The 15,314-nt window shown below is 37.7% G+C and overlaps 1 protein-coding gene across 2 annotated transcripts; it reads left to right on the forward strand.

Annotated features, from left to right (window-relative positions):
* Window positions 1-3,771: 3,771 nt before the first annotated feature.
* LOC109920577 (plasma membrane ascorbate-dependent reductase CYBRD1) lies at window positions 3,772-15,241 on the forward strand. Of its 2 annotated transcripts, XM_048598946.1 has the most exons (5): window positions 3,772-4,372; window positions 5,830-5,868; window positions 5,947-6,038; window positions 9,641-9,795; window positions 13,906-15,241. In XM_048598946.1, the coding sequence occupies exons 1-5, from the start codon at window positions 4,186-4,188 to the stop codon at window positions 14,198-14,200; spliced, it is 768 nt and encodes a 255-aa protein (XP_048454903.1). In that variant the 5' UTR covers window positions 3,772-4,185; the 3' UTR covers window positions 14,201-15,241. The 2 variants fall into 2 exon arrangements, with proteins under 2 accessions (XP_048454903.1, XP_020376206.1); XM_020520617.2 differs by having other exon boundaries at window positions 3,774-4,372; window positions 5,830-6,038; window positions 13,906-15,233.
* Window positions 15,242-15,314: the final 73 nt, after the last annotated feature.

Consider the following 15,314-nt stretch of genomic DNA (forward strand, 5'->3'; position numbering starts at 1 on the left):
AGCCTTTCTGCTCCTATGATGCTGCTTGGCCTGCTGTGTTCATCCAGCCCTGCACCTTGTTGTCTTGGATATGAAGATTGGAAGTCAGAACTACTTGGAAGAAGCAAAATGGATTGAATCCTGCGGATTTGTGCAATTCAATTGTATTTCCCCAATACATTATCCTCCATTCACAACATCCATGTGTTTTTGATCGGCTGTGTCTGCTGCCTGTATGTTTCGTGGGTTTGGAAGGGATAAAAGTTTCAGCTGGTAAATTCATATGTTGAGAATTCATATTATAATTTGACATGATTAGAAATGATTTATTTTTAATAAATAGTCGGTCATGCTGAATACAAAAGCTCATAAGTTTTTTGGTTAATCTGCACCCATCAGACGAGCAAATTGGGGGCTTTGAGTAATTTGATGAAATCCTTAACTTTTGTTATGACTCTGGTAATAGTGGCACTCAAGTTTCAGCACACTTTGGCAAATGGGTTGTGACAGACTGAGGTTTTAGTTGAATTCATTTATATTTTAAAACAGAAGTTAGAGACAGTCTTTAACACATGGACAATATATTGAATTCCTGTAAAATTTCTCTTTTTTACAAGTTTATTATTGAATTCTATCCTTACTCTTACACTGGTGAAATTCATTTTGCAGATTTGTTCAGTTTTGCAAAATAGTTAAAATACAGAAAACAGTACATATTTCTAAAGGTGGTGATTTTCAGTTTGTAATATATAAGTTTGAAAACAATTTGAGCTCAAAAAACAAAAGGTGATAAAGGTGGTATGATGAGTCAGCATCATCCAGGTTTCTTGTCCTATTGTCATTGTCATTGTCATTTATCTATCCAAACAAATTGTTAGGTTAGCATATTGTACCACAATCTCTGTTGAAAAGCGAATATGCAAGACTTAATTATGATATTAGGCATTTTTCTATAATTATACACCTGAAGCAACAGCCTATCAGCAGGTTGAGATGAGATTGGCAATCTTCAATGATCCCAGAGGATACAGATTTTCCTCGTTGAATGAAAAGGCAGAGACAAAATGTACCGAGTGATGGAAGCTATTCATCTTTAAGGATCCTCTGTACGTTAGCAAATCAGCAATGCATGGGAAGCTAAGTTGCACTCTTGTTGCGAGTCAAGTAAAAGGTAAATGAAAAAGCTAGCCATGCTGACGGATGCATCATACATAACAATACCTACTCAAAGACAAAATCTGCTGTATCTTCAAGTTGGTCCCTTTGCATCAGATGGTATAACTCATAAACTTGCAGCCCCAATATCAATCATGTGGAACCATGTGCCTACATTATTAGTTATGAAATAATCTTGTGAATCTCTCAAAGGACTCATTTTCATTTAGGCCAAAAGAATTTCAAAATTACATATTTTTAAAGAAAATGCAATAATACCAGTAGTGCAAACAGTCTTAAAACACTTTCTGTATATTCAGCTGAGAATTTGTGATGTCTTTGTTAATGAATTGAAGAATGTGCATTCCAGTGCAACATTGATAATGCATATTTCAGAGGAGAAGATACTTTTGCCTTGTATTTCATAGCTTAAAACTAATTTCACTCCAAGATGTTGCTTTAATCTAACTTAATACACTGTTGCAACAAGCAGCTGACAATGTTGGCAATCTTTGGGGAACAAAACTGTTCAATTCAAATGTGAATTTTGCGTATGAACTTGTTCTAAAATGTCCCAGTCACTGTTGCAAAATATAAATGTGTCTTTTTGTCAAATCAGGGAGCTTAACTAGACACTTTGAGCTGCACTGGGCTTGTCTCAAAACAATTCTGCTGTTTGGGTGAAATTCTTGCTCCCATCATTGCATTAAAGTGTCAATGTTAGTTTGTGATCCTTTGTCGAGTGCTGCCATTTTGCCACTGACTGTATAACCCAGATCATTATTGTTGCCATACATTCTACTTTGTAACTTTATCTATCTCTTTGCTAATATGTTATCAGCAGTTCCTTATATAATGTAATTTTAAACAGAAATAAATGTAAATGAGGTTTTTTGTTCATAACTTAAGGTGAACTTAAGGAATAGAATTTAGATTATTCTAAAGCTGGTGAAAGAGATGAAGAAACTTGAAGGCAAATAATTGGTGTTGGTGGAGATGTTTAACATTGGAACTTTATAAATGTAAAATTGTCATAAATAAGTACACTAATTTTTGATACATGTATGTTCGATAAAAGCCAATTTGGGACTTACTCCACCTCATTTGTTAATTTAAATTGTCATTTCATACATTGTGAGCAAAGACTAGATTTTAAATATACATTTTTAATTTTTGCTTAAGATTATGCTGCAAAAAACGATAGCTGTACATTCTGATTACATTTAAGGGTTTAAATAATCACATTGTTTGAATGTATTAAACTTTGCAGAAAAAAGTTTACTAAGAGGAGGAAAAAAATAGTGAAGGCTACGGTGCTAGTGCAATATGGGAGATCTGGGATAATTTGTGTTTGGGATGATCTGTGCAAAGGGCCTGAAACCCCTTTGCTGGAATGTGCATTTCCAGTGATATGTGCATGATCAATGAGTTCGTGAGGAAGAAGTTAGTATTTATCCATTGGAATTAAAAAGGGAGGCAAGGATCCTCACAGCAGTGAATTGATAAATTGGTCATTCAGTATGCAACACCTTTACGATAACTTGGGAGGCTGGAACTATGGAGCAGGTGATTGCTGAAGGATCAAATTGAACTTGGAGAAATGTAACTTAAACACATTGTATTTTAGATAAACATAGTAGTCAGGGTAAAGTTATAGGTGCCTGATTCTGGAATCAAGAGACATGTTGAGAATTTATAGGTTTTTAGGGAAGAGCAGTTAGGGTTGAATGGATTTTTTTTTTTATTTTGAGCATTACAACTTCAAAAATACAAAATCTCAGCAGGACAAGTAAAGATATATTTAAAATGCCAAAGCCAACCTTGTACATTATTTTCACATTCACATTGTCTTATGAAGGGTAATTTTATGTGCCTAGAAACTACAAAGGATAAAAGTATTTAAAGAGTAAAAGTATTCAAAATACCTTTAAGAAAATAGCTAAATGCAATAATGGGAAACTGGTTGACTAAATATACCGGAAGGATTAAATCAAATGAAAAATAACTTTATTTTGAAAATTTGAAAAGATGGAAACATATATTTCTGATTTTAATTGCTCCATGGCATTTGAAGTCCCAAAACAAATTCAAAAATAATAGCTTACAGTTTTAAGAACCAAATGCATTACATTGCACAATGAGCACCTTCCGTGCCATCATTTACTTATAATGGTGGCAGCTTTCTTTGCCCGAGACAGGAATGATGTTTACTTTTTCTCTCATTCCATCCCACCTTTTCCTGCCTTTAAACTGTTGACTCACATTGGGCTCTACTTCACGGCTTTCCGACCTCCGGAAAATTATGCAACATAAAGTGCTCCATTGGAACAGTTTGAAGCCAAGTTTAAATCTCAACATGGGTAGTAAAATAAGCACAGCTCACATATACTTTCTCAGTTATTAGTGTTTAAAACGCTGCAAAATGAAGCCATATAGTTTATCAGTGGCAGTAACCACAATAGCAGGGTGCTCAAGTCGGAGGATTCCTCAAACAACAGCGTCTTGGTCTTTATGGAGCCCCGGTCTCTCCGGGTCACCAAGTAAAATAGTCCAGCGGAGTTTCTGCTACAACTCGAGCATGCGCACTCCGGCACAAAACTGAGTAAAAATTCTTTGTTAAAAGTGACAGCTCAGTTATATAACAAGGTCATTTCCTGACTGAAAACTATAACAACAACAAAAAAAGTGTCTGAATGTAGCGTAGCTGTTTGCAATTCAGGCAAACAATTTTGTTTGATTTGACTGCTATCCGAAAGAGTGCCACGCCCCTCCCTTGATTCCCCTTGGAGTCTCTCGTTTGCATAACCACAGTTGGTCCTGGTCACTCTAGCAGCAATAACCGGAGTCTCTCGTTTGCATAACCACAGCCGGACCTGGTCACTCCAGCAGCAATAACCGGTGTCTCTCGTTTGCATAACCACAGCCGGACCTACTCACTCCAACAGCAACAACCGGAGTCTCTCTCTGCATTGCTTGCAACCGGACTCACTCAATTCCAGCAGCCATCTCCCTTAGAGCTGCGCCGCTTTGGCAAGAGGCAAACTTTGGGAAATGGAAAATTTTCGACAGTTTGTTGGCTTTCTAATGGCCGCAGCTTTCCTGGGCACCCTCTCGGTTGTGTTCGTTTTGATTTGGGTGTTCTACTGGAGAGGAGGATTGGCGTGGGACCAAGGATTTCTGGAATTTAACTGGCATCCAGTCCTCAGCACCGTTGGGTTTATCTTCATTAATGGATTCGGTATGTACAAATCCCCGGTTATGCCTTTTGACGGCGAAACAAAATAAAGAACTGCGGGTGCTGGAAATCTGAAACACAAACAGAAGTTGCTGGAGAAACTCAGCAGCGCTGGCAGCTTCTGTGCAGAGGGAGCACAATGTTTTGAGTCTGGAGTTTCTCCAGCAGTTTCTGTTTTTTGTTAAACCTGAAGGATGCTGCATGGGGCTAAATGATATAAAGTGGCCAGCGGCCGAGTGGACTTAATTCAAACGTCACTTTAAACTTTGTGTTCCTCTGGGGGTGATGGATGGATTAGATAGATAACTAAATATATAGATGTTTCGTCTCTTGAAATCAAATAATGTAGAAAATGAGATGAAACGATATTCACGTGGAATGGCAGAGCAGGCATTAATGAGTCATATACCGCTATTAGTTCTTGATCTATTCATTCTTTATATCAGTATGGGAATCGAGAGTTAAGGGGATAACGCAGGAAGATGGAGTTGAGGATTAGTACATCAGCCATAATCTCATCGACATTCAATGAGCCGAATGGCGTACTTCAGTTCCTATGTCTTAAAACTACCATAACCTGTTGGCATATAAAGTATGATCCTTAGAAATTTGAGTGATGAATAAATATTGAGTAAAAAACGACACTAAGAGGCAGCAATATCAGTGATTAGTTATCTCTCATTGATCTGCCATAGTTTAAAACTTTGTAAATTCTGCCTATTTTGTGACTGTCGGCTTTCCTTTTCAGAAAATTAAATGAATATTTACTGAACATCGATCATTAGGCTGTGTTGCAAAATGATAGTGTTGTACATAAATTATGTAATTTTCTAAAGATGTAAATAGAATCAACTTCTTGCGGATTAAAATAACACTTTTGAAGCAATGTGCATTTTTAACTCAATAAAAGCCAGAAGAACTGCGGATGCTGTAAATCAGGAACAAAAACAGAAGTTGCTGAAAAAACTCAGCGGGGCTGGTAGCATTTGTGAAGAGAAATCGGAGTTAACTTTTGGGTCCGGTGATCCTTCCTCAAAAGCTGGGTTTTTTCAGCAACTTCTGTTTTTGTTGCATTTTTAACTCTGCATGAATGGTAACCATCTTCTATATCAGAATTGAACTTTGAATTTATGACCGAATAAAATCCCTTTCTGATTGGATAGTAGTCTGTTTACAGAAATTCAGAAATTTGGCGATTTCGTACATTTATGGTGTTATTCTCCAGCCAATTACATTTCAAACAATTGTATTTGTCTACTGTAAAGATGTATCTGTCGTTAATGGATCTAAACCTTTTGGAACCTATCCTGATAATATCTTCAAGGGCTGCAATCCTAAATTCCTGCAAGCTGAATACAGACATGACTAAGAAATTATGGATTCTGCATGGTCTGTGACAATGAAATTTAATGTTATACTGAACTTACAGACTAAAAATCAAACTATTTCATTTCTTTCAGGTCTCATCATTTACAGGTTGCCGTGGACGTGGAATATCAGTAAGCCTCTGATGAAGTACATTCATGCTGGCCTGAATTTTATAGTCTTTGTTCTTATGGTCATTTCCCTCGTGGCAGTCTTTGATTTTCATAACGCCAAGAAGATCCCTAACATGTACAGTCTACACAGCTGGGTTGGATTGGCTGCTGTTATTATGCATGCTGTACAGGCAAGTGATTTTTCAGTTTAAATGCAACCTGTATTGAAAAGAAATGGCATAATTTGTAGTTTAACATTTAATGAAGTGTGAAAATAAATTAAGTTTATCACAATAACAATTACAGCAGAAGGCATATTAGCTTATTGTATCAATGTCAAGTTTTTCCCAGATGGATATTTATGTATTCTAAATTACCTTAACTCTCCCCAGCTTCACAAATATTTTATCCAATTTTTGCTCCTCAACCGTAGTTTCTCCTCATTACAAATTGGCATATGATCCATCAACCTGCTATAAACAAAATTCCTTTAACCTCTTTCCTCACTCTTTCTGACCATTTTAAATTGATATTGTCTTGGCTGTGATTCTCTAAGAGAAAAATTGGTGGGGGGGGAATGTCAACCTCAAAGTGCCTGGATTTTGAACCTGCTAGGACATTAAAATTCTGAATTCTGGACCCAAACTGTCCATTGCCAATTCTAACATAGGCATGGTGGGTCCAATTGCAGGTATGCTCCAAGAGCTGGGTCAGCACTTAAACTATTACAACTGGGCTGCATGCCTTATTTTTATGCACTATTTTGAACTTCACTCTGAACTGCTGGGATCTCGAAGAAATTCCTCCTCATTTTGGTTTTAAATGGGAAATACATGGCAGCTGTTGGTAAGATGGACTGTTGGATCTTAGAACTGCATGCCACTGCCTTCTTCAATTGAACATGCTCTTCCCTCTTTCCCTGCACCACATCCCGTCTACAACCCTTCTGACCTACCCAGTGAGGTCTTTGATCTCAACTCTCCCATCACTAATATGTTTGAATGAGCTCTCCACATTCCAAAGTCTCTAACAGTAGAGGACAGGGCTGTGGTATTAAATTAGTACTTGCAAATGGGCTTAATAATTTCAATATAAAGGAGATGGGCCTGAGAAATTGATTCTCAAAATAGCTAAAGCAGCACTGAAAACTTGACAATGCTCATAGTGCAAAAGTTGAAGGGGTTGCATGCTAGATTGTGACAGAAGTAGAGGTGAAAATAGCAGAGATACTGACCACGGTGAATGAACTTAGTTATCATAGTGATTCCAGATGGATGGTTGTTAAACATCTTAATTTATTTTTACTTGGAAAAACATGGGTTAATACACATCATAAATTTACTTTTACTTGTAAAATTAAGGTATAATAAGTGACATTGATGTGCCCAAAAAAATTGATTGGATTCTTCAATGAAGTTGGCGTTAGTATAGTTAATGTTGTCTCAAGGGTCAGTAACGGAATGGGTGCATAATTAATTAAAAGATAGGAAATGGAATGTAGTAGTAATGGTTATTTTCCTCATACCACAATGTGTTGTAGATTCTAGCTTGATTTTAAAATATGTGATTAGACCATAAGGCCATAAGATGTTGGAACAAAAATAGACCACTCAGCCCATTGAATCTGCTCTGCCATTCAATGAGATCATGGCTGATCTGATAATCCTCAACTCTTATTTTCCTGCCTTTTCCCCACAACCTTTGATTTCCTTATAATCTAAAAATCTATCCCTGCCTTGAATATATTTAATGAGCCAGCCTCAACAACCCTCTGAGGTAAAGAATTCCAAAGTTTCACCAACCCTGAGAAGAGAAATTCCTCCTCATTTTGGTTTTAAATGTGCAAACTGGTTATCCTGAGAGATTCTTTCCCCTTTTGGGACTTTCTGCATCTAACCTGTCAAGCCCACTAGGAATCGTGTATGTTTCAAATAGGTCGCCTCTCATTCTTCTATACTCCAATGAGTACAGGCCCAATCCAGTCAATCTCTTCTCATAAGGCAATCTTTCCGTACTTGGTGTCAACCGAATGAGCCTTCAGTGCTTGTTTATCTTTCCTTGGATAAGGGCACCAAAATTGTTCGCAGTATTCAGCTACGGTCTGATTAGTGCTTTGTATAGTTTTAGGAAAACCTCCCTACTTTTATACTCCCTTCCCTTTGAAATAAAGGCCAACTTTCCATTTATATTCCTGTTACCACTGACTGCTGCCCCCTCACCAGCCCTGCTCTCACCGCCGTCTGCTGCCTCCTGAAATAGTAAGCAGCATAAGTTTAAGGTGAGGGGGAAGAAATTAAAGGAGATGTTCGAGGCAAGTTTTTATATGCACAGGATGGTAGGTTCCTGGAACACCGTGTCGGGGAGGTATAGAAGCAGATGTGATATCAACGTTTAAGAGGCAATTAGACAGACACATGAACAGGCATGTAATAGAGGGATATGGACCATGTACAGACTGATGGGATTAGTTTAGAATGGCATCATGGTGGGCTGAAGGGCCTGCTACTGTGCTGTACTGTTGTATGCTTTGATTTCTGAGGTGCCATCTCAGGAGAGTGGCAAATCTTCCAAGGAGCAGAAATCTGCTGTCCTGTCTCCGATTATAGCATTAGTCCTCTTGCCACTGCAATTCCAATAGTCCCCTTTCTGTTGCCCGTCAACCGACTGGTCCAAATCCAATTGCTTATTCTGAAGCCTGGTTCAAACTTTTAATTCCTGGAAGTCCATTTGCATCTACTCCACTGAACCTCCCACCCAAAATCTCTCTCCTCTCTGGCACTAGACCACTGTCTTTAAAATTGAATTGATACAACTGTTATCTCCTCAACTCTCTGCTTCATAAATTGTTCAGTTTCTCTCCTAAAGTCACTGAAACATTTTCTTTCATGAAATCTAGTGTCTCTCATTATCATCCTTAGACTCAATACATTTATTCTACTCTTTCCTCTTGTTCTCACGTGCAAATGTTCTCAAACCTTTCCTCTTCATCTAATACTTCTTTTTCTACCTTTCCAAAACTCTGATCAGCACACTATTCCAAATTATTCTCCAGACATTGCTATTAACTCAAAGCCTGTGTCCAACCTACCCCTTTTTTCCAAAATCTCCGAATGCATCCACCTCTTGTAAAATTACTTCAGTCTACCTTTGCAACCCACTTATGGCATCAACTTAGCTGCAGTTCATCATGCTGTCCTTTCTTATCCTTTGTCTGTAACACTCAGATGCTCCATCAATCAGCCTTTCTCCTGGGTTAATCCTCAAACAACATCCTAACCTGATTTAATGTTCCCCTGTTAGAAAGCAGTCATTACATCTCTAGTACTTTTGGATGTCTGACATTTGCATCCATTGTCATTACATTTTTCATGCTTTCTTAGTTATTCTTGAGCTCTAGGCTTTTGATTTTTATTCAGAAGCCTGCAATACCCATCCACTAGTACTTCTCTGCCACCACTGTTGACTAGAAATATTTCTGTCCGTACTCTTTTTGTCCTTTTAAATTCAGATTATTGCCTATTCCCACTGCATTTAATCAGAGGTCATTAAATGAATTTAATGTGTCATTAAAATTCAATCAAACACTTGATTTTGTAAAAACATTAAAGCTGAATGGACAGTAAATAATATTCTTCCATTAGATAAGAATTCTAAATCATTCAAACTGTTCTGGTTTACTTCTTATACTTCTCCATGTGGATGTATTCCTGCAGAAAGCTGCCTCTTTATCTGAGGAATTGCTGGTTGTGAAAACATTGTGCTATAATAGTGAATAACTACTTCTGTCTTACAGATAGTAATAGGAATATGCATTTTCCTGATGCCCTTCACTCCTATGTTCATCAAGACTTTCTACATGTCAATCCACATTTTTACTGGCCTCCTCATCTTTGGAATGTCAATTACTGCAGCTGAAATGGGAATAACTGAAAAACTTATTTTCTCTTTGTAAGTATAAGCTATAAAATTAATGATCTAGACAAAGGTACAATAATTCTATGTATATAAATGATAGAAATTCCTTCACAATAGGTGAGAGGAGAAAGATTTAAAAAAGACCTGAGGGGCAACTTTTTCACACAGTGGCCGGTTTGTAAGAGGAATGAACTGCCAGAGGAAGTGGTAGAGGCAGGTATAGTTACAACATTTAAAAGACATTTGGATAGGTGCACTGAATAGGAATGATTTAGAGGGGGGAAAAAAAACCCTGAAAGAACTGCAGATGCTGTAAATCGGGAACAAAAACAGAAGTTGCTGGTAAAGCTTAGCAGGTCTGGCAGCATTCGTGAAGAAAAAGTTTCGGGTCCAGTGACCCTTCCTCAGAACTTCTGTTTTTGTTCATGCTTTAGAGGGATGTGGGCCAAATGCAGGAAAGTTGAACTAGTTTAATTTGGGAAACTTGGTTGATATGGACGAATTGGACTGAAGGGTCTGTTTCCGTGCTGTATGACTCTGACTGTATGACCAATGAAGTGAAAATTTGTTTTACTGGCATATCACCCATCTCCTTTTGACTCGTTTCCATCTCTAAACATAATTTCTCAACTTCTGAATGTAGCAAATGACTGATATTTAGCGTAAAATCATACAATCAGCATTTTACACCAATCAGCATAAACTGCCTTGTTTTATATCAATCACATAATCTCTTGCATAATCTACTAGAACTGATTATACATTGGAATGATATCAGTGAATTGCAACAATATGGATGATCTTGTTTACTGTAGCACCTCTGTCTTTTCAACATCCAGCCACATATGGCACGGTGACTTAATGGTTAGCACTGCTGCCTCGCAGTGCCAGGGACTCTGGTTCGATTCCACACTCGGGCAACTGTCTGTGTGGAGTTTGCAGATTCTCCCCATGTCTGCGTGGGTCCCTTCTGGGTGCTCCGGTTTCCTCCCATAGTCGGAAGATGTGCAGGCTAGGTGGATTGGCTATGCTAAATTGCCCAGAGTGTTCAGGGATGTATAGATTAGGTGGGTTATAGGGGGATGGGTCTGGGTGGGACGCTCTGAGGGTTGGTGTGGACTTGCTGGGCCAAAGGGCCTGTTTCCATACTATAGAGATTCTGTGATATGAAAATGAAACTGTTGAATATTTATAGCCTGTTACAACCAAACCCTGAGCAAAATTCCCTACTTTAGTTATAGTTCCAGATGGGAGTACCTCAACTGTAGGATCCCAGGTGAGGAGGGATAAACTGGCCCTCCTCCTTTTATTCATCCATCCCTTCAGTTGGATACAACAAGATTCATTTAAAAAGATTCCTTCCCTCACCTAGTCCCAAATTAATGTGAATTTTAACTAAATTTAACTAAAGCCAATTTAACTAGTCTCTCTTGAATTAACAAAATGAGTAAGTTTATTCATTACTAAACATGAGAATTAGTAAGGCAACACACACAAACACAGATTAGAAATGAGATGAGTCCAAAAAGAAGAAATTTTAAATCAAAAAGATATATGGATCAGACTCTGAATTGTTTATGAAAAGCAGATAATTGAATATTGTGGCTGTTAGTGTGGAGGTTATCAATAATGTTGATTGTTGGTAGGTGAAGTCAGCTTCACAATCCTTAGTTTTGCAATTTAGTTGAAATTTTGTTGTTCTGATGCCTTCTGACTTCTAGGACTGAATTTGAGGATTTAGAATTAGGGAGTCTTTCTTTTGTTGTTGAATCATACAGAATAGATGAGGCCCTCTGAGTCTGTATTGATGAAATTACTCTAAATCTACTTGACTGTTGTGAGATTTCAAGTGTTTGTCCAAGCACTTGTGATTTCCCAACGGAAGTGTTCTCCCAGACATTGCATTGCAGATTCCCACCATCATATGTAGATGAAAAAACTTTTTTCAAATCCACTCTAAACTGCCTGCCTTTCATCTTAAAATTATGCCCCCTTGTTATCATTTGTGGGGAGGCATTGGCCTAGTGGTGTTATCACTGGTCTGTTAATCTAGAAACCCAGATAATGTTCTGGGGACCCAGGTTTGAATCCTGCCACAGCAGATGGTAAACTTGAATTCAATAAATATCTGGAATTAAGAATCTAATGATGACTGTGAATCCATTGCCGATTGTCGGGAAAAACCCAACTGGTTCGCTCATGTCCTTTAGGGAAGGAAACTGCCATCCTTACCTGGTCCAGCCTCCATGTGACTCCAGACCCACAGCAAATGTGGTTGACTCTTAACTGCCCTCTGGGCAATTACGGATGGGCAACACCTGCTGCCTGGCCAGTCACACCCTCATCCCGTGAATGAATAAATATCATCCCCTCAACTAGGGCAACAGTTATTTTCTATTCATGCTGTCCATACCTCTCAAATATTATATTCCTCAATCATGTTGTCCTTCTCCTTAACTGATTTGCAGGCTTCAGTGAGACAAACTATTACCCTTAACATGCTATCGAGGAGGTGGTTCTTCAGCTGTGACCTTCACAGGGCACTAAAGCTCAAATCAAGTCTAGTTCAGACGGAATCATTCAGTCTTACTTTTAACTCTTGCAGCGGACTAGTGACTTTCCAAGCCCTGTCTTTTTGTATTCCTGGAGAGTAAAACTGACATGTGCTGGGGTTGACTTTAAAGAGGGGAAGATAGTTAACCCTCTCATTATCTTGTCTTGTTAAGTCTTTCCCTGTTTAAGTTTCCCTGACCATTTGCGTGTGAAATATCCTTTCAAACATGACTTTTTCAGTGAACAAATTCAAATCGGGTGTTTTTTTTTCTGTAGTCGTCCTTTTAAAAACAACATTTTTTAAATTAAAAGTAAAAATAGTTTGTATATACTTCAGGGTTTTGATCCGCAGATATCAGAAGCCTAATGTCTTTAATTCATGCTCGCTTCAAGCATGCTTCTGGGTGTTAGCATGGGGTCATTTGAAATTACCTTTTATATTCATTAGGTTTTGTTAAAGGCTAAAATGTACAAAACAAGTTTTATATTCAAAGTTTTGAAAATCTGTATAGTTCAGCTTTGTTTTCATCCAAAGGTACAGCATTAGTTTTTCACATGTACACTTATGAAACTTTGCTGTACATCACCATGACCTCTTTCTAATCCTCTACTCTTGTTAAATTATCAGATTGATTACACAGCATCTGGTAATAGATGAGTAGAAATTTTCTCCAATAAATATTGGGAAGACTGAAATCGTTTTGTCTCTACTCAAAATTCTGTTCCTTAGCTACTGGATCCACCTGTCTCTGTGGTACCAGTTCAAGATTAAAACCAGTCTGATACATGTTTGATGGTGCATTTGATTCTGAACTGATCTTCTGATTTCCTATTTGTACCATTAAGACTGTCTGTTTTCACCTCGGAAACATCAAAGACAGTAAACTGTTGCTAAAACCCTCATTCATGCCTTTGTTATCTCTGGATACAGCTGTCCCAGAGTATTTCTGGTCTTTCGCATTCTCCTCTCTTCATGGCTAAAGATCATTCAAAACTTAACTGCCCATTTCTTAATTTGCAGTAAGTCCCAATCCCCCTTCAAACCTGTTCTCATTTATGGAGAAAAGGAATTGTTTTGCTCTGCCTATGCAGAACATTCCACGTAGTTTCCTGGAATTTGTTGCAACATAGATTTTGTTTTTAGTTTCACCTTTCTATGTCCATTGACATTCCTTTGTGTGGTGGTTATGAGAAGTAGGATGAGTATATATTTAGAATTCTGAACATCACTTGCTGGTCATTTGAGTCAGAAAAGGCCCCTCATGTTCTTCACAAAGCAAAATTCAGGTATATTTGGTGTCATGGTCATACGTCCATGTTATTTTTTTTTAAGAAATGATTTGAATTCTGCCTTTTGAAACACTTGTAACCTCGGTGTTTCATAAATATAATTTTTTTCCTGTCCTAGAGGAAAAGTATCTCATTGTTTTGATGGCTGCTTGACTCAATTTATAAACATGGAAATATAACTTTATGCTTTTAAAGGTTCTGAATCCTGAATTTTGATATTTCCAAATATGTCTAGAATAGAGATTTTTTTTTTGAGTGGAAAATAACTGTTATTATTATCACTATACTTTCATTTTCCAGACGGTCAGGTAGTAATAGTACACTCCCATATTCCCAGTCACCACCTGAGGCAATATTAGTCAATACTCTCGGAATATTCATTCTCCTCTTTGGAGGCTGTATATTGTGGATTGCCAAACATCCAGAGTGGAAGCGCCCTTCCGAACATGTAAAAGAAAACATCGGCAATGAAGAACAATCCATCTTAAACAAAGCAACAGGAATTTCTCCTGAAACCAAGAATGAACGTGTGCATGAAAGAGGAGAATTGACACACCTCAATTTGGAAGATGTGGGTCAAAGGTCGACATTTTAAGAAATGAATTGTATTTTGCTGAGATGCTGAATTAGTACAGAATACTTTGTTAATATTGTTTGAATTACCTCTGATATCATATGCATGTCTGAACTCTGCAATGCTTTTCACTTTCTCAGTGAAAAGAAAAAGCCATTTAAAATTGCTATATTCAGCATTAGTTATGGTGCACAGTTTTGTTTGCTTGCTCCATCTTCTGTATGTTTACACAAAGTATTGGTACATCTCCCTTAGTATTTCTCATCCTTACCATTTAGAAAGTTAAGACAAACAAAGCTATTGCTTAAAATCATGGATTTTAGCAGCACTGATAATTATCCTGTAGTTTAGCAGCTCTGGCATACAGTGGGAGCATGGAGCTTGTTTGAGGGAAAAGGGAGGCTCTTGTGGTAGGCCAGAAAGTTGGGGTTCAAATCCCACTTGCTCCTGAGGAGTGTCAAAACCTTCTGAACAGTGATTAAAAGAGCTGAAGGCTTTTGTAGTGCAGGCCTGAGTCCCTACCTTTGGAGCACGTAGTGCTTGAATCTGGGCCTTCTGGCTCAGGGATGTCATAACACATTGGAATGTGTTAATCAAAAATATGTAAGTTTTGATTAGATCAGCAATTTGAGACACGTCTTGTAGTATCTAATATATTAAAGTAAATTTTACATCCAATGCAACACCAAAATGAAACAAAACTGTGGATGCTGGAGATCTGAAACAAGAAACTTAGCGGTCTGGCAGCACCGTTGGAAAGAAAAACAGATTTAACATCTTGAGGATAGTGACTCTTCATCAGATCAAGAAGTAGGGACACAGATTTAAGGTGACTGATAAAAGGTGATATGAATATTTTGCTTGGAAATGTTTGACCCAAAAGGATGCCAGAAGCAGATTAAAAAGGGATTGAATAAATACTTGAAGGCAAGATTTGCATGAGTTTGGGATATCACAGATTAGATATCTTTACTGAAAAAATGGTACAGTCAAAAGGGGTCAAAATCTTCCTTCCATGTTGTATCATCCTATGATTATTGCATCATTCTATGATTATATATGTTTAACTTATCAGCTTGGTTGCAACAAAACATCATTTTTCAATCTGCAATTGTAATGAAAAGTTAACCTTTCA

The sequence above is a fragment of the Rhincodon typus genome, chromosome 7, assembly GCF_021869965.1.
Source record: "Rhincodon typus isolate 14 chromosome 7, sRhiTyp1.1, whole genome shotgun sequence".
In the NCBI taxonomy this organism is placed as follows: domain Eukaryota; kingdom Metazoa; phylum Chordata; class Chondrichthyes; order Orectolobiformes; family Rhincodontidae; genus Rhincodon; species Rhincodon typus.

Coding starts and splice junctions, on each gene's coding strand:
- LOC109920577 (XM_020520617.2), top strand. CDS start 4,186: ATGGAAAATTTTCGACAGTTTGTTGGCTTTCTAATGGCCGCAGCTTTC. Junction 4,373..5,829: donor TATCTTCATTAATGGATTCG/GTATGTACAAAT, acceptor CATTTCTTTCAG/GTCTCATCATTTACAGGTTG. Junction 9,796..13,905: donor GAAAAACTTATTTTCTCTTT/GTAAGTATAAGC, acceptor TTCATTTTCCAG/ACGGTCAGGTAGTAATAGTA.